Raw genomic sequence first — 26,659 nt, 5'->3', positions numbered from 1 at the left:
TTTCATCACAATGAAATAAAGGAAAGAGATGAAGTAATAAGCATGTTGATTATAAAAATATCAAATAAAAAATAATTTTAACAGAATTACATATGGCTATTAAGAACTTGAAATGTGGCTAATTTGAGTTGAGATATCTACTGAATTGTGAAGATGTAGTAAGAAAAAAGAATATAAACTATCTCAATAATTTTTATGTTGATATACATATATACATATGTGCATATATTTGATTTGTGAACTTTTTAAAGCATAAATATGATAATACTGTACTTTTCTGAAATCTTTTTCTGTTTGTGTGTGTGTGTGTGTGTGTGTGACAGACAGAGAGAGGGACAGAGAAGGACAGATAGGGACTGGCAGGAAGGGAGAGAGATGAGAAACATCAATTCTTCATTTACAGCACTTTAGTTGTTCATTGATTACTTTCTCATGTGCCTTGACTGGGGGGCTCCAGCAAACAAGTGACCCCTTGCTCAAGCCAGCAACCTTGAGCTTCAAGCCAGCGACCTTTGGGCTCAAGCCAGCAGCCATGGGTCATGTCTATGATCCCATGCTCAAGCTGGCAACCTTGGGGTTTTGAACCTGGGTCCTCTGCATCCTAGTCTGACGCTCTATCCACTGCACCACCGCCTGGTCAGGCTGAAACTTACTTTTTTCACTTAACATATCTTGGAGATTTTTGTCAGTATATTTATATTAACCTTATTCTTTTTTACTTTTGCGTGGTATTCCTCAGTGGTAAAGTACTGTGATTTATTTCAATTTTTTGCTATTACTGGAACATTTAAATTGTTTTTGCTTTTTCTTAGTAACAGTACTTTGGGGAATGTCCTTGAACATGACTCTGTGTGTGCATATGCAAGCATTTCCTAGAGTAGATGCCTAGGAGTCAGAGGCTATGTGCATTTGAAGTATTGAATTAATTTTTGTATGTGGTATAAGAGTCCAACTTCATTCTTTTGCATGTGGATATCCAGTTTCCTAACATAATTTGTTGCAAAGACTTTTTTTTCTCCATTGAACATTCTTGACAACCTTGTTGAAATCATTTGACCATATAAGTGAGGGTTTATTCTGGGATTTCTATTCTATCCTTGGTCGATATGTCTGTCTTTATGCCAGTATCACATATTTTGATTACTATAGCTTTGTAGTAAATCAGGAAGAAATTAGGAAGAGTGAGGCTTCCAATTTTGATCTTTTTCTAGATTACTTTGGAGTTTTAGGATCCCTCGACATCCTATATAAACTTTAGAATAGATTTTTCTCTTACCTCAAAAAGTGTCATTAAGATTTTGGTGGGGGTTGTATTGAATCTGTAGATTGCTTTGGGTAGTATTGACATCTTAATATTAACTCTTTTAATTTAGAAACATGGGTTGTATTTCTATGGTTTGATCATTTTATATCTTGCTTAAGAAGTTCTTCTCAATGCTAAAGTTATAAATAAATTTTTCTATATTCTTTAAAAATTTTTTTTCTTCTTTTCCAAGAGAGAGAAGGGGATACAGAGAGATAGATTCCTGCATGCGCCCCAATTGGGATCCACCCAGTAACCCCCATCTGGGACTGATGCTTTGCCTATATGGGGCCATGCTCACAACTGAAGTATTTTCTAGCACCTGAGGTAGAGATTCCATGGAGCCATCCTCAGTACCTGGGACTGATGCACTCAAATCAGTCGAGTCATGGCTGTGGGAGGGGAAGAGAGAGAGAGAGATAGAGAGAGAAGGAGGAGGAGGGGGGGGGAGTGGTGAAGAAGCAGATGATCACTTCTCCTGTGTGCCCTGACCAGAAATAAAATCCAGGACAACCACATGCTGGGCCAATGCTCGACCACTGAGCCAACCATCCAGGGCCTATATTTGCTTCTAATAAGTTTCTATATTTGCTCTCTACATTTGGCTCCTTAAAGTAGTTGGGATTTTTTTTATTTTTCAGTGTGAGAACATTTTTTTTTTTTTTCTTTTTTTTTAATTTTTTTTTAAATTCATTTTTAGAGATGAGAGAGAGAGAGGGAGAGAGAGAGAGACAGAGAGGGAGAGAGAGGAGAGAGAGACAGAGAGAGAGAAGGGGGGAGGAGTTGGAAGCATCAACTCCCATATGTGCCTTGACCAGGCAGGCCCAGGGTTTTGAACCGGCGACCTCAGCATTTTCAGGTCGACACTTTATCCACTGTACCACCACAGGTCAGGCAGAACATTTTTTATTGTGTTGGTACCACTTGAATTGTCTGTCTTTTCCCTGCTAATTTGAATGCCACTTTTATCGTAAATTAAAAACCCATAGAAACATAAGTTTGGTTTTAAATTGCTATTCTATATCACTGATCCATTTGTCTACTTCTATATTACTGCTATCATGCTTTAATTACTCTAGCTTGATATTACAATTTGCTCTCTGAAAGAGCAACTCTTTTCCTTTTATAGTTCTTTTCCCCCGGTATTTTAAAGATTTTCCCATACAATTTCTCTTTCAGTTGACTATTAGAATCAGCTTTAAAATTCCAATAGACATATAATTGGAATTTTGATTGGGATTCTATTGACTTGATAAAACAATCTTGGGAAAATGGACATTTTTACAGTAATAACTCTGCAGTTTGAGGGAAAAAAAAGTATTTTTAGTTTCTGTTATCTCTATGGTCCACAGGGAATTTTGTATTTTCTTGGATTATACTCTGATAGCTTCTGTAAAGCAGTTCTTTCCAATTTAACTTTCTATGATGATGAAAATGTTCTATATCTGTGATGTCTACTATATGTTATTGAATGCTAGAATTAAACATTCATATATGGCTGTTGAACACTTGAAATGGGACTAATGCAACCAAGAAACTAAATTTTTATTTTATTTAATTTTGATTAAATTTAAATGTTCACGTGTCTAATGGCTACCGTAATAAACAATGAACCTTTAGGACAGGGGTCTCAAACTCAACTCAGCATGTGGGCCGCAGAGCAAGATCACAGCCGTTCAGCGGGCCACACTAGGTCTACAAAAGGCAACTGTTACGCAACACTTTTCTCACTGCAGTTGAAAACAAAAAAAATCAGTACAACAAGCACAATCATACATGCAGTTTACTCAGTGTCACAAAACGACCAGAAACTGTAGTTCGCATCACAACTGCTGTTAACTAAGCTAATATCTAGCTAGGATGCTAGAGAAATGAAAAATACATGTAGGCCCCTAGGCTTACTTAATTTTATCCAAAATATTTTGAACTTTGTGGATTAGTCTGTGGGCTGCACAAAATTGTTCGGTGGGCCGCATGCGGCCCGCGGGCTGCGAGTTTGAGACCCCTGCTTTAGGATATATGAATCACTGTGTAATTGAACACTTTTGTAGGTAGTAAATGTAGATAGCAAAAGAATTATCAATACCTACTGTGTGAAAGACATTGCATAAGGTACAGAGTCTAAAGACCATAATGTTAAATACAAATAAGTTCCTAAAGAACTTAAAACCCATTCCCAGGTAGATGCAGAGGACCCAGGTTCAAGACCCCCGAGGTCACCAGCTTGAGCGCGGGCTCATCTGGCTTGAGCAGAAAGCTCACCAGCTTGGACCCAAGGTCGCTGGTTCCAGCAAGGAGTTACTCGGTCTGCTGAAGGCCCCCGGTCAAGGCACATGTGAGAGAGCAATCAATGGACAACTAGGGTGTCGCAGCGAAAAACTAATGATTGATGTTTCTCATCTCTCTCCATTCCTGTCTGTCTGTCCCTATCTACCCCTCTCTCTGACTCTCTAAAAATAAACAAACAATAAAAAAAACCCAAAAAACCCATTCCCAGGTAAAGGACAAATTGTTTAAAAATATTTATGCTGTCAGAAAAACACGATCACATTGCGGGGGGGGGGGGGGGAGGTGAACACACAATACAGTGTACAGAGATGTGTAGTAGAATTAGACATCTAAAGTCATATAATTGTGTTAGTGTCATCCCAATAAAAATTCAGTTAAGAAAAAGAAATAAAAACACAAGTACAGAAATGTGCTGTAGGATTTTGCTAAAGAAAGAAAGTTCATATATGATTAAAGGATCTGAAAAAGCTTTATGGATGAAATTGTTTTAGTGATTGACCTTGAAGGAATTATTCAAAATTTAAAATGCATGAGTAAAAGAAGAGTTTTGTTTTCTAAAATGTGGAGAAATATAGAAGAGGGGAAGGAACAAGGCATGTTTGGGGAATGTAACTATGTTAATTTTCTAGGGCTTCTGTAACAAATTACCACAAATTTGGTGGCTTAAAACATCAGAAATTGATTCTTTCATGAGAGTCCAGAAGTCTAAAATCAGTGACCCTGGGCTGCAATCAAGTTGTACACAGAGCCATACTCCCTGTGGAGACGCTGGGGGAGATTTTATTCTTTGCCTCTTCCAGCTTCAAGTGGCTGCTAGCATTCCTTGGCTTGTGGCTACATCACTTCAGTCTCTGCCTTGATGGTCACATTGAAAAATGGTGCCCTATTTTTCAGTCTACCACAACTGTCCAGTTTGGCTAGGTATGAGATACCTAAGGCAGTAGGAATGATAACAGCCATCAGTCACTGAATGACTTGCATATGTGTGATGTTGTACCAGGTGCTCTGTTTTATTCCACTTACTCATTATAAGAACTCTTTGTAGGCACTAGGGGGTGGGAGAGGAATCTGAAGTAACTATGTTTTTTACTTTAATGATGACTGGGAAATGGTGATTAACACAAATTGAAAAGTCATGAGGAAAAATTGCTCACGAAGGAAAAACAATGAACTTGGCTTTGGCTGTGTTTAGTTTGAGGTCCCATAGCTTATGTCCCAAAAGGGTCAACCCCAAATAGAAACTTATGAACCCTGCATAGAGTTCTGATTGTCTCACCTGCAATTTTCTACCTTTGTTTTCCCCTTTGGGTTGAAGAAGCAAATTATGAAGAGCACTAAATTTGAAATCAGGTCTGGGTTCAAGTCTTCCACTTACTAAATATGTGAATTGGACAAGTCATTTCACTTTTATGAACTTCAGTTTCCACATCTCTAAAAGAGAAAAACTCCCCCTGTCCTCACACTGTAGTTTGAGAAATAAATGAGGTAACATTTGTAATGTTGTCAGCACAGTATATGGTCTGTTGTAAGCTTTTAAATGTTTGTAAAAAGAAGAGCAAAAATTTTAATATGGTCTGATAAGTTTTAATTTGAAGGTGATACATCTTAAAGCTATCTGGATTCTAAGCAACAGTTAATATTAATTTTAAAAGTCTATTGTTCACTCCCTTCCTATTGTCCATAATTTCATCACATAAGTGTCTTAAGCGCTACTCAAGACTACCAGTTTCCTCCCTTTCTAAGCTGATAACCTAAACTCTATTTCATAGACATAATTAAGACCATCATTCTATTTCCTGCCTCCATATTTTAAAATTTATCTATATTTGTATTCACTTTTATCTCCTTTCTTCCAGACTGAAAGTAAAATCACATCTCTTGTCCAAAGTGAATACATCTTTGCATATGTGCTCTTGATGCAGTTTCCTCCATTCTGAGCTCCAGAACATGTAGTCAAGGCCTTGGTGGACATCTTCATTTGGCTGTCTCACCTGTAATTCAAAATCTTAAAGCAGAGTCAGTTATTTCTCCCTCTGCCCTTCCCATTGTGTTCCCATCACCCACCCTCTCAGCTTTTTGTTTTCCATCTTGGTCATTGGCATAACCAGAAATGTGGGTAATTTTTGTAATTTTTTACTCCTTTCTTTCCTTTGCTATGCCTGTGCCTATTTCAGTTAATGATCAAGTCATGTTAGAGTTTGGGTTCAGGCATTCATTTTATCTTTCCTCAGCCCTCTGCCTTACTAGTCCTCTCCTCTGTAACCTCATTGCTACTCTTGTTCTTGTTCAGAAAAGTTCTCTTCCGAAGAAGCCTCATTGCTTCTTGTCTCACTCCTCTCTAGTCCACTCTTCACATTGCTGCCACAGGGACCTTTTCAAAAATAAATATGCGCTTAGAACACTTCAGTGGCCCAAACTTCAGGGAATGACAATGTCTAACCCTACACCCTTCCCGTTCTCAATTCTCCAGAAGTATTCTGTTTTGTATCCCTCTACCTGTGCTGCTTTTGTCCAGAATGTTCTCTCTGCAATCTTAGTCTCTACTGCCACTTGCTTAGTGGATGTCTGCTCATCTTGTACTACTTATTTTAAGCTTCACAACCCCTTTGAAGCTTTGCCAGGCCTCCCCAGGAAGAGCTGATAAGAGTTTTTTGGAATCTTTTCTTTACCCTGTACAATTCAGTGCTTTTCAGCTGCCAGTCTGCAGACTAGTTCGCCAGAAATTTCCTGTTGGTCCATGAAAGAGTTAAGGACCCTGATGTTGTATGAAGATTATAGACCTAATGACCTTAGTCAAATTCACTTATGCCTTAGGTGATTTCTGTCTTAGTGGACCCCAAAACAATTCTCTTATTTTTACGGATCCTGATGTGTAAAAAGATTGATAATCACTGCATACATGATTCTATCATTTCATCTATAACCAGTATGTTTCCTCCCACCAGACCCTCTTTGAGGACATAAGTTTGACTTGACCAGCTTAGGGTCTTTATTGCTTATTGGCACAATGTCTGGCACAAAGAAGATGCTCAAAAACATTTGTTGAATAAATTAATTACAGAACTTTTAAAACCATATAATGCCTTAGAAAATAGGGAGGAAGGATTGATTTAATAACTTTTAGAGATTAATGGAAATATGTGGTTATGACTCTAAAGAGAATATATATATTTATTTACTCTTAAATAGAGATAGCCATAGTTTAGAACCCTGGTCATAAACTACAGAAAATCAAGAATGTAAATGAATGGGTAAACTTCATTAATCCCAATAAAACATGAAACACTTCCCAAACTATCAGAGAACTCACAGCTCCACTGGAGTTGGAGGTAAGTGTTCTCTTTAAGCATTTGATTTCTTAGTGCTCATTTATCACATGTTAACATGAGATACATTTATGCTAATAGCATTTATTTAATAATCGCTGTTGATCTACTTTTCATTGTGCAAAAAAAAGGTAAATGTCCAAGAAAGGAATTAAAACTAACATCACTGCTAAAACAACTTACTTATAGGGGCACAGACCCTATATGAACCATAACATTTCTTGATCTGGGAACTTCCAAATTCAAAAATTCCATACTTAGCACTTATTTTAAATGTATTCTGGTTTTCTAAAGAAAAGATATTTTGCCAAATTTGACCTGACAAATAATTTTGAAGTAAGCAAAATTCTCTATATATTCACTTTATGAACACAAAGTAGTCACGATATTTTCTGGTTGCCTGGGGCTGCCCTTACTGCCATGGTTCCCCACACAAGTCTACCTCTTAATGCAAAGTAAGTACTGTGCCTTGACTGCTCTTTCTATATAGAAATTTGTCTTCTTTCCAAAGCCTGTGAGTCCCTGCTTTCAGCAGGCTGCCACTTGGGGACTGTTTGATAAGTTAACTTACACTAACATCATATTGAATAATAATACCAGGGGAATTTACATTTTTAACAGAGTGTGTTAGGTATGTAGCACCTTACCCTAAGAGCCAAGCTAATAAAGGGACATTCCTCACTGTCCCATATACCTTCCATGTCTTTAAACATGCTGACCTTCTGCCTAGAGTGACCTCTCCTCACCCCTCCTATCATCTCCAGTCTGGTGAACTCCTACTCATTCTTTAAGACCCAACTCAAGTCCCTCTTCTGGTAAGAAGCCCTCTCTAAATTTCCCAGGCTATTGATCATTACCTCTTGACTTTTATAAAATGTTTTATACTAGCTGTCTCAATTTCTTTTATTTATAAATCTTTGTATTCATGGGTTTGATTTTCAGTCAGTGCATGTATGAGAGGCAATCAATGAGTTCACAACTAAGTAAACAATGAGTCGATGCTTTCTCTCTCTCTCTAAATCAGTGGGAGAAAAATTTTAAAAAAAGAATGAAAAACTTTGTATACTTGCTATCTCATTTTTTAATATAATTTATTCTCTCTCTTCAACTGACTTCAAGATGACTTCTGCCCCCACCAACTCCACCAATCCATTATACCTATACCTAGTAACCTACATGTGGCTAAATGAAATGGACATAGCCTGACCTGTGGTGGTGCAGTGGATAAAAGAGTCGACCTGGAACTCCGAGGTCACCGGTTCAAAACCCTAGGCTTGCCTGGTCAAGGCACATATGGGAGTTGATGCTTCCCACTCCTCCCCTCTTCTCTCTCTCTCTGTCTCTTTCTCTCCTCTCTCCAAAATGAATAAATAAAATCTAAAAAACTATAAAAAAAAGAAATGAACATATTTCAGTCCTCATCTTCCTTGACCTCTTAGCAACACTTGCAACTACTGATCACCACCATCACTCCTTTTATTTTCTCCACTCACTCTTCTTAAAACTCTTCCCTTGGCTTTCTTTATATGACAGTCTGCTTGTCTTCTTTTATCTCTCTTTCTCAGTATCCTTTATTGGCTTAGTATCCTTTGTTGGCTCATCTTCCACCTAATCTCTAAATGTTGGAGTTCTTTAGGCTATGTCCTGGCCCCTTTCCCTTCTCACGCTCTGATCTCTCAATAAGCAAACTCTTCCACACCCATGGCATTAATTAGCCTCCATATCCTGATAACTCTCAAATTTACATCTCTAACACAGACCTCTCTCCTGAGCTTCAGACTCCCATATACAGGTGCTTATTCAATATGTCCACTTGGGATTTCACAGATACTCCAAACTCAACACATTCAAAACTCCTATTGTTTTCTACATGAGGAAACCATACTTCCATCTATGAATTTAGCTAAATCAGAAACTGGAATCATTATTGACATACCTACCTCTTCTTTACCATCATAAGCCATTGGCCATGCATTTTATTCTACCTTCTAAATATTTCTCACTGTTGATGTCTCTCTATCTGCGCTGCCCTACAAGTTATCACCTGACTACTACAATGGCATGATTCATCACCCTGCATCCACTTGATGCCTCCAGTACCTTTCTACACTGCTAGCAGAGTACTCTTTAAAGATTTATTCATTCATTGAAAAATATTTATTGAGCCCCTGCTATGTGCAATTTGTGACCAAGACAGGCATGTGTCTGCTCTCCTAGAACACTATTTAAAAGCATATGACTGAGGGGACCTAACTAAGTTGTAATATGGGTGGGGAAAATGTCTTTGAGGAAATAATTTTTCATCTGAGATCTGAAGAATGACTAGGAATTAATTAGGCAAAGAGAGGGCAGATGGAGGGGAAAGAGCATTTTAGGCAGAAGGACTATAACATGCAAAGGTCTAGAATCAGGAAGAAGCAAAGTATGAGAAAACTGAAAGGGCAGAGAGTGAGAAGTAGAGTGCAAGAAATGAGGCTGGTGCTGCTGGGCACAGCCAGGCCATGGGGGACATTCTCTAATTGGGGGGAATTCAAGGGGTCTCGGAGCCCCCTCAAATGGCCTGCTACAGTAAATGAGTTTGTAAGCATTTCTTTTTCTTTTTTGTGGACATTTTTCTGAGGAGAGAGTTTATAGCTTTCATCAGGGTCTTAGAGTTAGTCTGTGACACCTCTCCCTCTCTAGGCCCAAGCATGGTCTTTGGACTTTGTCCTAAAAGCAGTGAGAGGCCACTGGACATTATTGAGCCCAAAATGGCTGGATTGTAAAATCTACAGGGCAGGGATTTTTTATCTCTTTTTATTACTAATGTGCCCAGAGCACCTAAAACAGTACCATGCACAGAAGTGACACTCAGTAAATAATTGCTGAATGAATGAATGTCTGTTGTGGCTATTAAATGAATGTCTATTATATTGTATTATATTGTTTTTTGGGTTTTTTTGTATTTTTTGTATTTTTTTTTTCCCGAAGCTGGAAACGGGGAGGCAGTCAGACAGACTCCCGCATGCGCCCGACCGGGATCCACCCGGCACGCCCACCAGGGGGCGATGCTCCGCCCATCTTGGGGCATCGCTCTGCCGCAATCAGAGCCATTCTAGCGCCTGAGGCAGAGGCCACAGAGCCATCCTCAGCGCCGGGGCAAACTTTGCTCCAGTGGAGCCTCTGCTGCGGGAGGGGAAGAGAGAGACAGAGAGGAAGGAGAGGGGGAGGGGTGGAGAAGCAGATGGGCACCTCTCCTATGTGCCCTGGCCAGGAGTCGAACACGGGACTCCTGCACGCCAGGCCGACGCTCTACCACTGAGCCAATCGGCCAGGGCTATATTGTATTATATTGTAATCATGTGCTTTATGCTCTCCCTTATAAGACTCACTTTTTCATAATGACTGTCTTTTTCATCTTTATATTACTAGAGATATGGTACTAGTGCCCAGAACAATGCCTGACTTAAAATTAATTTCAAAATGCATTCATTCATTCAGCCAATAATTTAAGAGTGCCTACCAAATGTTGGGAACATAATAAAACGATGACTAATATAGTATCACTGATCTCAAGGAGTTAATACTGTGGATTAGAAGACTGGTAAGTAGGCCTTGTTAATACTATATAGTAAATGCTATAGCAAGGGTAAGAACAGAGCACAGTGCTAGAGGTATCAGGGAAGGACAGTAGGCAGAAGAAATTCAAGAGCTGACCCTAGGCCTGGTGGTGAAGGGAGGAGCAGAACATGGGAGTGGGCATAAAAGGCCAAATCTAGACGGGGAGAGAGCAGGGCCGATTTGGGGAATTGCAGGTGGCTAAGCAAGTCTAGGGCAAGATGAAGATACAGTGATGGGCCAGGGCTATAAGGAATCTGGACTTTATCCTGAGGACAATTGGAAGTCATTAACGTATGGATGTGATGAATCAGAAGAGTGAGGTGGTCAGATAGACCACAGGACTATTTAGGCTTCAGAATAGAGTATGGATTGGAGAAGCAGTAAGAGAAGGTATCCAGGCCCAGGAATCGGGAGAGATGATGCTGGACGGGGCTAACATAGAGGCAGGGCAATAGAGAAAAATGGATGGATTTGAGAGCTATTAAGGAGGTAGAATCAATAGGAACTAGTGACTGATTAAGATGTTAGGGTGAGAATGATGGAGCAGCATGGATGACTCCTAGGTATATAACTTGGACACCTCCAGGGAAATCACAGAGAACAAAGAATGGGAACAGGCTTAGAGAGGCAGATGATCAAATCCAATTTGAACACATTGCATCTGAGTTTTCTTTGGAACATCCATGTGGAGACTTCTAGTAGGCAGTTGAATACACATATGGATCTGAAATTCAAAAGGAAGATCTAGGCTGAATGTATAAATGTAGTGATCTTTCCGTTTTTAGCCATGCATGAATTGTAGTTTTGTGTCTTAGCTGCTCCACTGTCCTCTGCCAGCCTACAGGAGGAAAAGCAAGGCTTATAGAAGGATGCTCCCTCAGAAGGAAGCAGCACTAAATGGACCCTGACTCAAGATAAGTGGGGAACCATCCCAATACATATTTGGATACAAAAAAAATGTGAGGGTCTTTGCTTATCCATGTGAACTGATTCCTGGGAGTCACGCCCAGAGAGTGTAGAGAATAAAGAGAAAAGACAGCCAAAAGCAGTAACATTCAAATACCAAACATTTAAAAAAGTAAATGAAGGACAAGTGGACCCATTTAAAAGAAGAGACCCCTTCCAGTGCTGTTCAAATACTGCTACCAACTCAGCTAACTGCTCTTTAGCTTCCCAAGTGGAGAATATGTTAGCAAACCAAAAATGAAAAGTAGGAAAATATTATACAACAGAAAGCATAAGCTCAGAGTTTTTTTTCAGACATATATTGTAGATACAATACTCTATTCCTGAGGCTCTATTGGTAAGTGGATCATTGTTACTCTATATACAAGAAACACTTTAAAGTCTGTTTAAAATATATGTCATGCCTGACCAGGTGGTGGCGCAGTGGATAGAGCGTCGGACTGGGATGCGGAAGGACCCAGGTTCGAGACCCCGAGGTCGCCAGCTTGAGCGCGGGCTCATCTGGCTTGAGCAAAGAGCTCACCAGCTTGGACCCAAGGTCGCTGGCTCCAGCAGGGGGTTACTTGGTCTGCTGAGGGCCCACGGTCAAGGCACATGTGAGAAGGCAATCAATGAACAACTAAGAAGTCGCAACGCGCAACGAGAAACTGATGATTGATGCTTCTCATCTCTCTCCGTTCCTGTCTGTCTGTCCCTATCTATCTCTGCCTCTGTAAAATATATGTCATGTCCCTGGCTGGTTGGCTTAGTGGTAGAGCATTGGCCTGGTATGCAGATGTCCTGGGTTCGATTCCCGGTCAGGGCACACAGGAGAAGTGCCCATCTGCTTCTCCACCCCTCCCCTTCTTGTTTCTGTCTGTCTGTCTGTCTGTCTCTCTCTCTCTCTTCTCCTCTCCTGCAGCCATAGCTCGATTGAAGCAAGTTAGCCCCGGGCACTGAGGATGGCTCCATGGCCTCCACCTCAGGCACTAAAAAATGGCTGTGTTTGCAACTGAGCAACAGTCCCATATGGGCAGAGCATTACCCCCTGGTGTGCTTGTTGGGTGGATCCCAGTTAGGGATGCATACGAGAGTCTGTTTCTGCCTCCCCTCCTCTCACTAAAAATTTAAATAAATAAATTATATATATATATCATGCATTACAAATCATTTGATGATCATCAATATTGCTCAAATTACCTAGATAATTTGTCTAGCCTGCCTGATCACTGGCCCTTTGCTTGCCTGATTGATTGGCTTTGGCATCAGATATGCAAACTCATTCTATTGGAACACATCTGAAATATATTTCTCTGTATGGATAAATTTGTTGGTTTATATAGTTCATATAGATTATTTATCTATTTAGGAAGTGTCCCCTGACTGATCTTTTGAACCCACTAGTTTTCTGTAAACCATTGAGAGTTCCCAGGTCTCACTGGCTTCCTTGAGATTGTATATATTATTTAAATTGCCATCAACCCACTGCAATAAAATTATAGTTCTGAAACTTGTAGTAAAACTCTGATTTACTTTTGAGCAAAAAGGAAAAAAAAAACACTATTAAAACCATCAGGTCAACTTGTCATTTGAGGATTTGTATATCCATTTTTTTTTCTTCCCAGTGTACCAAGACTTGATAGAAGTGAGGATAAGTTCATTTGAATGACAAGTATTCTCAAGCAATATTTCTAGAAAAGCAAATCTTAGCAAGTACTTTTTTTTACAGCCCACCGAGACGAATAGATAAAGAAGTTGGTTTTTGTGCTTTGGGTTTTTATATTGCTATTTTTCTTACTTTAGAGCTTTTACATATCTGAGCAAACCAATTATTTGGTAAGCTGCTCTATTTATTTCTCAGTTTTACTGTTTTATGTAGCCAGTGTCTTAGTTTAAGCCAAAGGGAATTTGTGGTTTCTAAAATCAGAATTTCAACTGCTCCCTAAAACTAAAAGTTAGTGGCTGGATTAACCATTTGTAGAGCCAATTTTTAATGTAAATGGCACTTAAATGTTTTATTGACACTCCCACTATTTTGTTGTAATAACATATCAATAGTAATAATAATAACCTATATCTATAACAAAAGAAAAAAGGATAATGTTAGAAGCTGTACTAGATATTATGACAAGTCTTGCTTAAAAATATTTCTTATTCTATTTTTTCTACCAAAGAAAGAACAGAGGACATGGCAAAAGCTTTCCTCCCATCTAGTGGCTACAAACTATAAAAATCTACTCTATGTGTTTACTGCAATTTCAGGCACTAGAGATTGTCTGACAAATTATAATATATCTAGTTGTTCATTCAGTTAAGCAAAAATAAAGGTTTTTAAATCTTTACCAAAGCTGCCCAATGGAGAATTATATACCTATGATGATTTACTAATCAACTTTCCTTTAATCAATAACATCCACTTCTCGGCCCTGGCCGGTTGGCTCAGCGGTAGAGCGTTGGCCTGGCGTGTGGGGGACCCGGGTTCGATTCCTGGCCAGGGCACATAAGAGAAGCACCCATTTGCTTCTCCACCCCCACCCCCTCCTTCCTCTCTGTCTCTCTCTTTCCCTCCCACAGCCAAGGCTCCATTGGAGCAAAGATGGCCCAGGCGCTGGGGATGGCTCCTTGGCCTCTGCCCCAGGCGCTAGAGTGGCTCTGGTCGCAACAGAGTGACGCCCCGGAGGGGCAGAGCATCGCCCCCTGGTGGGCAGAGCATCGCCCCTGGTGGGCGTGCCGGGTGGATCCCGGTCGGGCGCATGCAGGAGTCTGTCTGACTGTCTCTCCCCGTTTCCAGCATTCAGAAAAATGCAAAAAAAAAAAATAATAATAAAAATAAAAAATAACATCCACTTCTCTTCAAGAAGAAAGAATGGCCATGGTCCTTCCCAATTCATTCATCTGAACCTGTGATAGAAAAGATAAGGCTGTGTGTTTCTGCTAAATGAAATTGGGACTTAAATTATTTTTGCTTCTAAAGCAATCAGTTCCCTAGATCTCTCCTGACCCTTAATTGCTCCTTGTTGGCCCCACACCTTGACAACTTTTCCCTCAAGAGTTGGATGTGCTGAATTCACTAAAGAGAGCCAAGAAACTGTCCCTGAAACTGGCTGCCTCCAGGGGACCTCAGCTCCTGAAACTTGGAATACCAGACTCTGATACTGGCAGCAGGGCCAAACCAGCCCACAGGGAAGCAGGTTTGGATCCGTTATGCAGCTAGAAGGATTAATACTTGGTTTACCTGTCTTGTATATGCCTTATGCAGATGTCAAAATCTTTGCTGAATTGTGCCTCTCTTTGGTGATTCTCACAGATTCAAAGAATGAATAATGTATGCAGTCAGCAAAGTTCTCCTGAGAGCTTCAGGAAGAAGAGGAAGATCAGCGAACCAGCAAAAGTCTTCATCCCTGACAGAAAATGAAAGTTAGATACCTTTGCTACACTTGTTCTAAAATAATTTTGTTTTGTAGCAAGCTACATGAAGTGTCTTAGTAGTAGAGTAAGTTCCTATCACCAAAACCTTTTACTAAATGTGTTGCTCAACTTAATTAGTTAGCTTACTAAGTGATAAATTACTGGGGAGTTCCTGTGTTAACTTTGCCACAAGGAAACATGGTCACCAGGGCTGCCTTGGGATAGCATTACCTGAAGATCGATTTAAAGATGAGACATCTTTCATATCTATAAAAGAACCACAGTAGCTGTTTTGAAAAGAAATAAGCTGTTGTTCTCAAAGGAAAGGATTTTCTTTGCATAATTAAACTCCCCAGGTATTTAGACTACTGTGAAATGTTTTAACTTGTTGTAACCTGTGTTCTGGAATCCCCCTACAGCTTTATTAGAATTCCCACAGAATTGCATAGGATGTATGCGGTGGTGCTTATTCAGGTGTGATTTTTGTGTTAATTTCAGTCACGAGATTAATAAACTAAGTGTTGGACCAAAAGGTACTCTCCCTGTAAAGTTCTTCAAATCTGGCCCTAGGCCCTGATCTGTTGGCCAACCTGAGACTGGGAAATAGGTTGCAACGCAGGAGCCGGACTCCCTTTGCAAGTAAAACCCATGCCAATGCTTCCCAATAAGCCTTCAGTTTACACATCAGTCTGTCACTTGCAGATGATGTTACTTGTTTCCTCCTTATTTTGAAAGAATTTTGATAGACTTAAATGAGTTATAAATTACTTAAAGTGTTGTTTTTATTATTTATATAACATGAAATCTAATCATTTAAATGGATAGGGCCAATATATGAGATATTAAGTTTTCTGGTTAAATAAACCAAAATGCAAGATATTTTTTTGCTTGCCTTTTCTTCTTGGCTTAGGTGAATGTTTCTTTAAGTGTAGTAAGGACATCAATACCTGGAGCACTTGTTAAAATATGTTTACAAGGCCTTCTTCATTTCTACTGGATCAAAATCCCATGGGGTGGGGCCCTATGAAAAACTCCCGGATTCTAACGCACACAAAATATTGAGAACCTAAAACCTCTGACCCAGACTAATAAAAGTATGTCTGGGGCCAGACAGCCACTTTAGCTAGCAAAAGCCCGTGTTATCAAAGAGAGGAAAATTTGAGGGAGACTGCCTGTCCAGCAACACCGTCGGCCAGACTGTCATCTATTTCTGACCTTCCAGAGGCAGCCTGCAAACTGGGGTCTTGAAGTAGGCTATACACCAGGGCCTGCTATGAAAGAAGCATTTTCTCCCAGCATGTTAAGTGTACTCACATAAGCTTACTCTGCCACTAAAAGCAGAAGGGAAAAGGTATTGCGTTTATTATATCTTTAATAGAATTGTAGCCTGAGTCACCACAATTTCTTTTAAGAGAATCATATAAAGAGATTAGCTGTCTACTAAAGGGATTAGGTTTATTTTGTGTCTCTCCAGAGGGTAGATCTAAGACCAAATTGTTGAAAGCTACAGAAGGTCAATTTGGCTTAGTATAAGGAGGAACTTTATAACTCCACAGGTTGTCAAAATTTTGAAATGGGCTGCTGCCTTGTGAGGTAGTGAGTATACCTCCACTACAAGTGTTTGAACATGGAGGAGCTTTACAAAGGCTCTAGGAGTTTTTGACACTCAAAGCAAATTAGTTACATGGAATAGTCAGTCTGGATTTCAGACAGAACTATTTTGCTTGAAAAGAGAATTTAGCTCTCAATCTATGTTTACACTTTTTATAAACTTAGCTTAAGGTTGACAGATCCTTTAAGTTAAAGTCTAGAATCTAAATCTGTCTAGAATTTTTTTGTAATGATTTTATTGTTTTTATTAACACTCCCTGCCCCAATAAACAGTCTTTTATCGATGCCAATAGGTAAAACATGTATGTCTAATGCAGTGTGTGTGAGGCAATAGAGAGAATTTGCTGGGCCTATGCCCTTGGCTGAGTACACAGGGAAGAAGATCTGTTATCAGGAGGACCTGAGAACCATGAAAATGTGAACTAGCTGATTTTACATGGCAGAGCTTATATGTGCAACCAGATATCAAGATTGGAAGGTATTCAATCTATTTACTGAATGATTTATTAAGAAAAAAAATATTTTCTCTAGTCTATTCATTTCTGTCCTTAATAGTAATAAAATGAGTAAACACAAGTTCATCAAGAAGCTGGAACTTCAGTGGAAAGAATGAAAACTTGGACCCCGAGCTGGGAGCCTGAGCTGTCCCCACACTAGCCATTCCCTCACCCTGACTGTGCGTGGTTCATCAGTGTGATTACAAAGATTAGATGATGATAGCTTGGAAACTGGGACATTGTTAAGTTAAAAATTATGCAGGGGAAATTTGACTTTGGCTGTTTGGGGTTTTTCTGTCTTTACAGAAAGTTTGTCTAGCTGGAAAGAGAGGGGTTAGGCTCTTGACTGCCGCCAGTCTTTGAAGCCAGGCACCGAAACCGCACCTTCATTTCCCCTCTCTCGGGTCCCTCTGGTGTCTGCGTTCTTTCATTCTCCAGCTTACCTCTGCCAAGAAGAGGCTGGAAGTGAAGCTGAACATTTCATCAGTGTCAAAGTTGCACTCATACAAGTTCAACATCGTGTACGTGTTTTTAAAATAACATTAACCATTACAGCCAGTTTTCATTGTGTCTTAAAATGTTCAATTAATTTATGGTTTCAAATCCAATAGTCTTGGATCCTTAGAGGTTTCCACAGATTCTTACAGTAAAAATAATTCTTAGTTATAATCATCATCATTCAGAAGAGGGACCCAGATGACTGAGACTTACCATACTCTACTTATAAGAGTTAAAGTAAGGTCCTCCACATTGTATGATTCTATACAAATGAAAAAAAATGCCTTTCTTTGTCCCAAATGTATCCTTTCTAGAAATTATTAGTTTATATTTTTAAAAAGTAGTATTTTAAGTGTGATTTAGTGTTTGCATAATGAAGCCCTGGCTGAGACTTGCTATGCAGTTTTCAGTTTCTGTAGAGGATGAGGACCTTAATGGGCCCTTTGGTTATGCATTGAAAAGCCAAGATCCTATCCAGAAATTGAGAGACTTGAGGTACTAATCTCATGTAATTTCCCCTTTGGTGTACTACATCTTTGCAAATAGAGTTTACTTACTGGGAATGTCAAAGTTGTTGAGACTGACTCCTGTAAGATGTGATGGTCTCACAAATACTGCAAACTGACTGTGTGGGGGCAGTGGCTAGACTGATCTCTTACCCAACTGACTGGAAGTTGCACATGAGATTTGCTCATTAGGGGACCCTGAGAAAAAGTCTCACTAAACATTTTAGTGTGAACTTAACTGTGGCATGAGGTTCAGCAATATGAGGGTTTTCCCATGGCAGGAGTGGAGAGGCAGGCTGATTAAGATAGCCAAAAACATCTGCCTGACCAGGCAGCACAATGGATAGAGTGTTGTACTGGGACTTGGTGGACCCAGGTATGAAACCCCAAGGTTGCCAGCTTGAGCACAGGCTCACCAATTTGAGCATGGGTTCACTGGCTTGAGCATGGGATCATAGACATGACCCCATGGTCACTGGCTAGAGCCCAAAGGTCACTAGCTTGAAGCCCAAGGTCACTGGCTTGAGCAAAGGGTCACTCACTATGCTATAACCCCCTGGTCAAGGCACATATGAGAAAGCAATCAGTGGACAACTAAGGTGCTGCTATGAAGAATTGATGCTTCTCATCTCTCTCCCTTCCAGTCTGTCTGTCCCTATCTGTCCCTCTCTCTGTGTCTCTATCACACACACACACACACACACACACACACACACATTCACACGCACGCCAAAAGCATTTAAGACAGACTGGTGGAGCACAGAACATTCCTTGGGGACTCAAACACTTAGGGGTAAAAACCTGGTGTAAGAGTAGACTTTGGGGGTCTTCATTAGGATATTGCAGGGCTCCCAAAGGTGGGAGAAGTCTGGGGCATCTAGTTTCCATTTAGATAATTACTAATCAGCTCTGGAGGAAGCAGGCAAAGTTAGATTTTCATCTTCCTTTTAGCATGGTAGTTAAGAAAAAGTCTAGGTTGCTGCTTCAAAACCTGACTGCCATTTTCTAGACAGGTTAGAAATTCTGTTGCCCTCATTTTACTCAACCAGTAATATATGGATAATAATGATACCTGCCTAGTAACACTGTTGTGAGGATTAAGCGAAGCAATTCAAACACACACATGTAGTCAGTGCTTAACACATGTTCATCATAATTGCTTTTTTTTTTAAGTGAGAGGAGAGGAGACAGTGAGACAGACTACCCCATATGCTTCAACTGGGATTCACCAGGCAACCCTGTCTGGGGCTGATGCTTGAATCAACCAAGCTATTCTCAGCACCTGGGGCCAACACTTGAACCAATTGAGACACTGGCTGTGTGAGGGGAAGTGATAGAGAAGGGGGAAAGGGAGGGGAAAAGAAGCAGATGGTTGCTTCTCTCGTGGGCCCTGACTGGGGATCAAATCCAGAACATCTGCATGCTGGGCCAACACTCTCTCCACTGAGCCAACCAGCCAGGGCCCATAATTGCTATTTTTTAACTTGGCACTTCTTCCTTATTCTCAGGAGCTCGGGATTCCTGTCCTGCTTTTTGCCTACCCAGAACTCCTGCATCAACATCCTCTCTAAGCTTAGGCTAGCATTTGAACCATACTTTTGATTGCCTCTGCTCTGAGCATTCTCCCCACTCCTTTCCCCAAATCAGAACTTCCTTTCCCTCAAGACAGTTTGATGGAAGGAAGCATCAGATTAAGCCTAATGTACTGCCCTCCCACATTTGCATTTTAAAACAGAAGTTGCTAATAAGAACAATGAATCTCACCTAGGGAATTTGATATAAGAGAGATTGAATAAACAGGGGAAAGTCTGAGGAGAACTTTCAAATATATATGAGGCTGTTGTGAAATGCAAGGAAACACAAACTCAATCAGTGCTGTTCCAAAGACAGAACACAGACCCAGTGGAAAGAAGTTGCAGGGAGGCAAATATGGGCTTAACATGTTTAAGAATTTCTCTCCCATGCTCTAGCAAAAATGCCTGGCACGTGCAAGGTGATTGACATTTTAATGTTTTTATTAGAAATTTGAACTGTCAACTACAGACTGCTTCTAGTTGTAATGAGCTCCCCATCTCTAGAGATGTTCAAACCAAGTTGTCCAGGATGCTGTCCTTTTGAATTGGAATTTATTCAAATGTATACTGTGGCCTCTTCCAGTGGTAAAATTCTATGACATTTTAATTAATGAAAGAATTTCAACAGAGATATTTTAGAGCAAGATACATTTTGTAAATCTTTTCCCAAAAAGGTAGTAAAGTGATTAAAACAGGATTCTGGAGTTAGACATTGCCTGGGTTCAAACCCTGGCCATCCTGCTTACTTGCTGTGTGAGATATTCACATTCTCTGTTCTTCAACGTCCTCATCTATAAAATGGGGGCAATAATAGTGTCTTCCTCACAGAGTTATTGTAAGAACTAAATGAGTTAACACAGGTAAAGCACTTAGAAGAATTCCTGGCACATAGAAAGTTAATGCTCAATACCTGTTAGTTATGAGGTATTATCTGACATCCTGGCCACTCTACAGCTTTTTACGTCTTTTAAAGTATATGGAAGAAGGTCCTTTATAGCATAATTGATCCTGACCTTGCTTTTTCCTAGATCATATGTCAGCCATGGCCACTGCAATTAACTAAGGCACTTTCTGTCTCCAGTAAGCAACCTTTCAAGCTAAACAAGAAGGCAGGACCTGTGATGCACAGTTTATCAAGGATCCCACTAGTGAAACAATCATGGCTATGGATACTTTAACCCTGCAATAGTAAACTTCTTTTAATTGAATAGATTAACCTGGCAGGGTTCTTATTATTTCCTACATTCTATTTATTTTTGATTAAGTAATAAATTCCATGATTTAAAATTCAAAAAGAATAATAGACTATAGTGAAAAACATGCCTCCTAGCCTGTTCCCAGCCACCCAGTTCCCCTCCTTGTAGGTAACTAGTACAACCACTTTCTCATATATCTTTCCAGAGCTATTTTAGGCATAAACAAGTAAACATACAGCAGGTCTTCCAGTAATGTCCTTTTGTTTAGTGTCATTTTGTTATGATGTTGATGAGATGCCGCAGTCGCTTACCTCGTTTATATCAATCAGCCTATGGTAAAGTTAGTTTCTTATGTGTCATTTTGCCACAGTTCCAAAAACCTGTTAACGACATTGAGGACTTACTTTACTAGCACATTCATTTCTTTCCTTTCTTTTGAAACAAATGACAAAATATATTGTACTTGGCATATTTATTGAAGTGGCCCCAGAAGTGGGGTGAGCATGGGCACACTAAGGAGGTTAGAGAAGGGGGAGCTCAGAGATGGAAAATCAACCAGGAGACTTTTGTATTAACCAAGATGTAAAGTGAGTAGGGCCTGGACTAGTCTTCAGGGGGTAATCAGGGAGAGAATTGAGTGTTTTCTTTTTTTTTAAGCTTACACCAGGGTAACCATCACCACAGTCAAGATATAGAGCATTTCTGTCACCTCCAGACATTTCCTCATGTCCTTTTATAGCCAAGGTTCCGGGGCCACACACCTTTTCCTCTGCTTTGTCAATTTTTTCAGTTTTTGTGTTTTAGACCTATGTGGCATGGTGGGACCTCCACTCAGCAGATCTAATCATAGTATCAGTCAACATCAGTAGTGCTTTTTCTGGGCCAGGCACTCTTCTAAGCACCTACATGTGCTCATTCATTTATCCTCTCCACAAGCAAATGAGGCAAGTGCTGCTGTCATCTCAATCAGATGAGAAATCTAAGATACAGAGAAGTTAAATCACTTGTCTAAGTTTACACGGCTAGTAAAGAGCAGAATTTTGAACCCAGAGTAATCTTCCAGAGACTATGTGAAAATAATCAATTAAATATTCAAACTCCAATAGGAAGACTTTGGTACTATTTAACAAGATCAAGGGAGAAAAATAAATCCTTCATAGGTTAATATAAAATGGATTTGTCCAGCAGCCTTCGGGTGTCCTTTAAATGATTGGTAAACTTTCTTCACAGGCATTAGTTCGTGGGCAGAATTTCATTCCCTTTCCTTCAATATGCACATCAGCCACGCTGCTTTCTTCTAAGAAATTATAACATTTAGAACTATCTTTTTATGTTAAAGAACTGGTGTGGTCAGGGCATTACTGAGAACGACTATCTCTGCCTATCTATGGGTCCCAGAATATGCATGTCATTCTGAAACCACAAGGAATGTGGTTAAGTCCCCTGGTCACATCTCTCAACAAAGATTTATCTGTTTCACTTTGTCTCCAAAGAGCTTTTCTCCTGGACTAAGATGTTAATTCATAGTGATGTCTACTAATGCCTTCCCTAAAGAGGAGCCTATTAAAGGAATTAATTACATTACAGGTTCAAAAACTTCCCAGCATAATGAAATGGCTCCTCAGCTGTAATAGAATGAGAAAGAAACCACTGAACTAAATCATATTGGAGACAAGTTCCTATAAAGTGAGAGGCAAATTTGCTAAGATAACTGCAGAAATTAAGGAGAAACAGGTTAGTGAAAAATGTTAACAATGAAGCCAGTTTTCATTCACTGATACAGTTTTATTAAATATAAATCACATTTTTCGGCCGGACCTGTGGTGGCGCAGTGGATAAAGCGTTGACCTGGAAATGCTGAGGTCACCGGTTCGAAACCCTGGGCTTGCCTGGTCAAGGCACATATGGGAGTTGAGGCTTCCAGCTCCTCTTCCCTTCTCTCTCTGTCTCCCCCTCCTCCTCTCTAAAATGAATAAATAAAAAATAATAATAATAATTGATGGTGGTCCTATAGTCTAGTTAAAAAAAATTATATTTTTCTAAACATTTCAAGTTTGTTATTACCAACTCTTACTTGAGACCCATGTTTGCCACTTACTAATATTGCCAATTAACCTTAAAATGCCATTTTAATGTGTTTTTTAATAAAATAGTTATCTTGAGTCAACATAGAATGTAATAAAATGCATTACAGATGCATTATGTGACATTCAAATTTGAGAGAAGGTGGTAGAAGTATCTTTTCTAAAAGTCTAGGGTTGTTTCAGTGCAGTGCAGCCTAACACCTGGGAGCAGAAAAGATGACTCTCTGGTCTCTCATTCTCTGTGTGGCCCATTGTCACACTGTCCACATTTCCAGAAATGACAATAGCAGGAGAAAAAGATAATGGCAAAGGATTGATAGCGCTAGGGATTATGCTAGTTATTGGTAAACCACCAATTCACTGGTTTCTGGGTAGATTGGGGAAGGTTGTACAGGGTAGTGTAATGTGGAGAATTTACCAGAGATTAGCCAGTCGAAGTCTGGATTTTAACCTTAATCTTAATTTTTCCTTTTTTTCTGGGTGAATTGTTTATATTCTCTCTTCTTCTGTTCCATTAGCTGAGAAAAGTGTATGATAGTGACCTACCGAGGGTTTTTAACAACCAAGATGTAGAAGCAGTGGGTGGTGTGGCAGTGTACCCTAACTCTGGTATGGTGTTTGAAGTCCCGCTGCTTGGGCTCTGGGACAACTCGGAGGAGGGATGGAGAGCTCCCTTGGAGGGCCAGCCATTCATCAGTGGTTCTGGACAGAACCTGAAGCCTAGCAGCCAAGAGAGACCAGACAATTCTCTGGCCCCTTCTTCAGACATTAAGATTATTGTTGAGCAAAAGTGAAATTCATCTGAACCTAGACCAAGGTCTTAAATGGTTAACTGAAACATGGGCTTGAGTCAGAATGAACTCACCCATAAGAATAGGACTCAGGGGAAAGTTTTTTGTTTTGTTTTTTTAATTAATGAAACTCATTTATGATTACAGTATACATAGAGAGTCATTTGCATGCTATAAACTCTTTATGAGATTATGGTGATGACACACTATGTAAAGTGACTTTGAAAAGTTACAGAAGTTGCAAGATGATAAAAACACCTTTCAGTATTTTGCTATCGCTTGGATTTTGTGTTTCTTAGAATGGACAAGTTACCTAGTCCTAACCTAGTTCTAGCTAAAATTCTAACAGTTCTAATGGAAACTGTTAAACCAACTCTATAACCAAAAAGATAAATAGTTTAAAACTGTCAGGTATCAGTATTATTGTAATATTCCCTTTATCAAAAACTTATAACTGAAATTTATAGGTAAGAATTTACAGTAAGCAGCAGTACTTGGAAACTTGTCAGTTAAGGTTTCCCATTATAAGAACTGCTGTAAGCTTTTTAACCCTCTAATGTCAGAAAATTAAAAAAAAACTTTCACAATTAGTTTCTAAGGAAATTATATAAAGGTCATGATACTAAGAGAAAAGCTATAGATTGTCATTGCCTATAGGACACAGATTCCTAAAGAAAACCCAACCTTTTTTTAGGGGGGAGTGTTATTTAAATAACAATCAAAACTTATTTTCTTGATATATTTCTAAAAAAGATAGTTAACTAAATCACTTTAAAGTGACTTCATTTCCTGCTGCTCCCCCAACCTCCTCAAAATTGAAAATACAACAAATATTTGCATAGGTTTATTATTCACATTTAATCATGAATAATTCACTTTGTACAGACAGCTGGGTAAACAAGAGATTTGGAGTTTCCTTTTTCTAGAATATTTTTCCCTTGCCCGAAAGGAAACAACATCAGTGTGGTTTTAAATGATTTTCAGTGCCATCTTGTCCTCCCTCCCTCAGGCAGGAGGCACCCCACCTTTGGGGCTAGTTGCTTCTTTTTTTTTTTTTAATTTATTTATTTCTGTCAGTTCCTGGGCTACACCTTGCCAAAACATTTTTATTACAGAATGACAAATGAACTCAATCATTCAGTTTTTAGTCTTCAAGATGACATAAAATGTGCTTATGGATTTGCTTTTGTGTGGATACTCTCTTAATGTTGGGAAAAGGTCTTTCTGAACTCATTCTGCCTCGTCATTATATCCTTCATCTTCTCCTATCAGTCATTAACAATTTCACAATTATTTGATTATCTACCACAAAGCCGGTTCTCATTTCCCTCTGCTCCTCCCTGGCCTACGTGAGGAAGTGAAGCACGTATCACCCAACACAGGTTTATCCAGGGCATTTCAACCTGGGCAAGGGGGCAGAATTTACCAAAGGTCAAGGATCCTTTCAGTTCTGTGGACGTCATGAATCAAATTGTGGTAGTGTAACTTGTGGTTTAGGAGAGAAATAGGCTTGCTGTAATTCATCTAGGACCAAACTGGGAGGGTGGGGAGGGAAATCAGAGTATACCCTTGGGAAATTCCTGCTCTTTGTCATAACCTGGCAAATAACTAAGAATTTTAGCTACCTGTCAAATGTTATCTATCTACCCAAACTATATTAGTTGAGGGTAAATATAGACATAGGGATATATGTCTACTCTTTTTAGCAACATGTATCGTAAAATATGAATACGGCCAATGACATTCCAGAGAAAATGAACCAAAACTTGACTAAATTTAAAATTATTTTTTAACAACAAACTTACATAGTACTTACTATGTGCTAGACATTTTCTAAGCACGCTACCCTTATTAACTCTAGTTTTCCTAACAACCCAATAGATAGGTATAATCCTTATCACCATTTTACAGATTAGGAAAAAAAGAGAAAAAAATCAGTAATTTGCTTTAATGTCAATACAGGAAGTGGTAGACCAAGGATTTGAACAAGTCAGCCTGGTTCTTGTATTAAACTATAAGTGTAATACCTGCTTATGGTAGGAACTTTGGAAAAATAAGAAAAGCATAAAGAAAAGAAATTATCACCCTGGCTGTATGGCCCAGTTGGTTAGAGCCTCGTCCCAAAGCACACAGGTTGCCAGTTCAATCCCTGGTCAGGGCACATACAGGAGCAGATCTATAGTTCCTGTCTCTCTCTCTCTCCCTTCCTCTCTCTCTAAAATCAATCAATGAAAAATTTTTTTAAAAAGAAGAAAAAATTATCCATCATCTCACCACCCATTTTAGTATATTTCCTTTGTGTAATACAAAAAAGCATTTAACTTAGTGGAACCTCTTTCTCTCTCAGCAATATCTTATGAACATTTTCCCATAGAAAGATACTAATTTGATTGAACAAATAATTTTCTTAGTCTACCTAGTAAATATCAGCCCCTCCACATTCAGAAGCGCTTAATGATTGGTGGGGTGAGTTTGGGGTGCTGTCTTAGTAGATGCCTTATTTCTCCAAGCTCAAATTGCTTCCCTGAAAATGGACTCAGCTTGAGTTCTTTTAACCAACCTGAAAAAAAAGTGTTGTAGCCTAAAAACATAGCATGACTTTCCCCTTCAAAGCATTTCATGTTATGTCCACTTTGTATTGTTCAGTTTTCTTAGGGGAGGGGCAGGGGGGTGAGTCTTGGTGCAAAGAAAAATGTAGGCTAGTCAACAGGAAATCTGAAGTCCTTGATGCAGCACAGTGGCCTCTAATCATACCCTGGCATAGCTGCTTTCTCTTTGATAGGTGTTGCAAAAATAATAAATGTTCGGGAAAAAAACATTTACCTGGTAAACAAAACTGTTATTATATGCCAAGATATTGAAGAGCAGTCTCTCTAAAGTCAAGTCAGTCATGGTCATTGTTATGGCTGGCGATAGCTTTTGGCTCAGTCACGTGTCATCCTGTCAACAGCCAGAGAGGTAAACAGCACAGATATGTGCTGACCTAACCTTAAAACCTCTCATGAGCACCAGGAAATTGGCTTGAAAACAC

The 26,659-nt window shown here is 39.5% G+C and overlaps 1 protein-coding gene across 4 annotated transcripts in view; it reads left to right on the top strand.

Moving 5' to 3' along the window:
* The window catches only part of HORMAD2 (HORMA domain containing 2), a 95,240-nt gene extending 79,547 nt beyond the window's left edge, over positions 1 to 15,693 (top strand). For 3 of the 4 annotated variants that reach the window (XM_066255035.1, XM_066255033.1, XM_066255032.1), the window contains one exon: positions 14,771 to 15,693. In XM_066255035.1, the coding sequence (XP_066111132.1) occupies positions 14,771 to 14,878 (108 nt within the window). In that variant the 3' untranslated portion in view covers positions 14,879 to 15,693. The remainder of the gene's footprint in view (positions 1 to 14,770) is intronic. The other variant, XM_066255034.1, reaches the window with a different exon arrangement.
* The last annotated feature ends 10,966 nt before the right edge of the window (positions 15,694 to 26,659 follow it).

Source organism: Saccopteryx bilineata, chromosome 2 (genome assembly GCF_036850765.1).
Source record: "Saccopteryx bilineata isolate mSacBil1 chromosome 2, mSacBil1_pri_phased_curated, whole genome shotgun sequence".
Taxonomy (NCBI): Eukaryota; Metazoa; Chordata; class Mammalia; order Chiroptera; family Emballonuridae; genus Saccopteryx; species Saccopteryx bilineata.
Note: the sequence above shows the minus strand (reverse complement) of the source record. Positions and strands in the feature narration are given on the sequence as shown.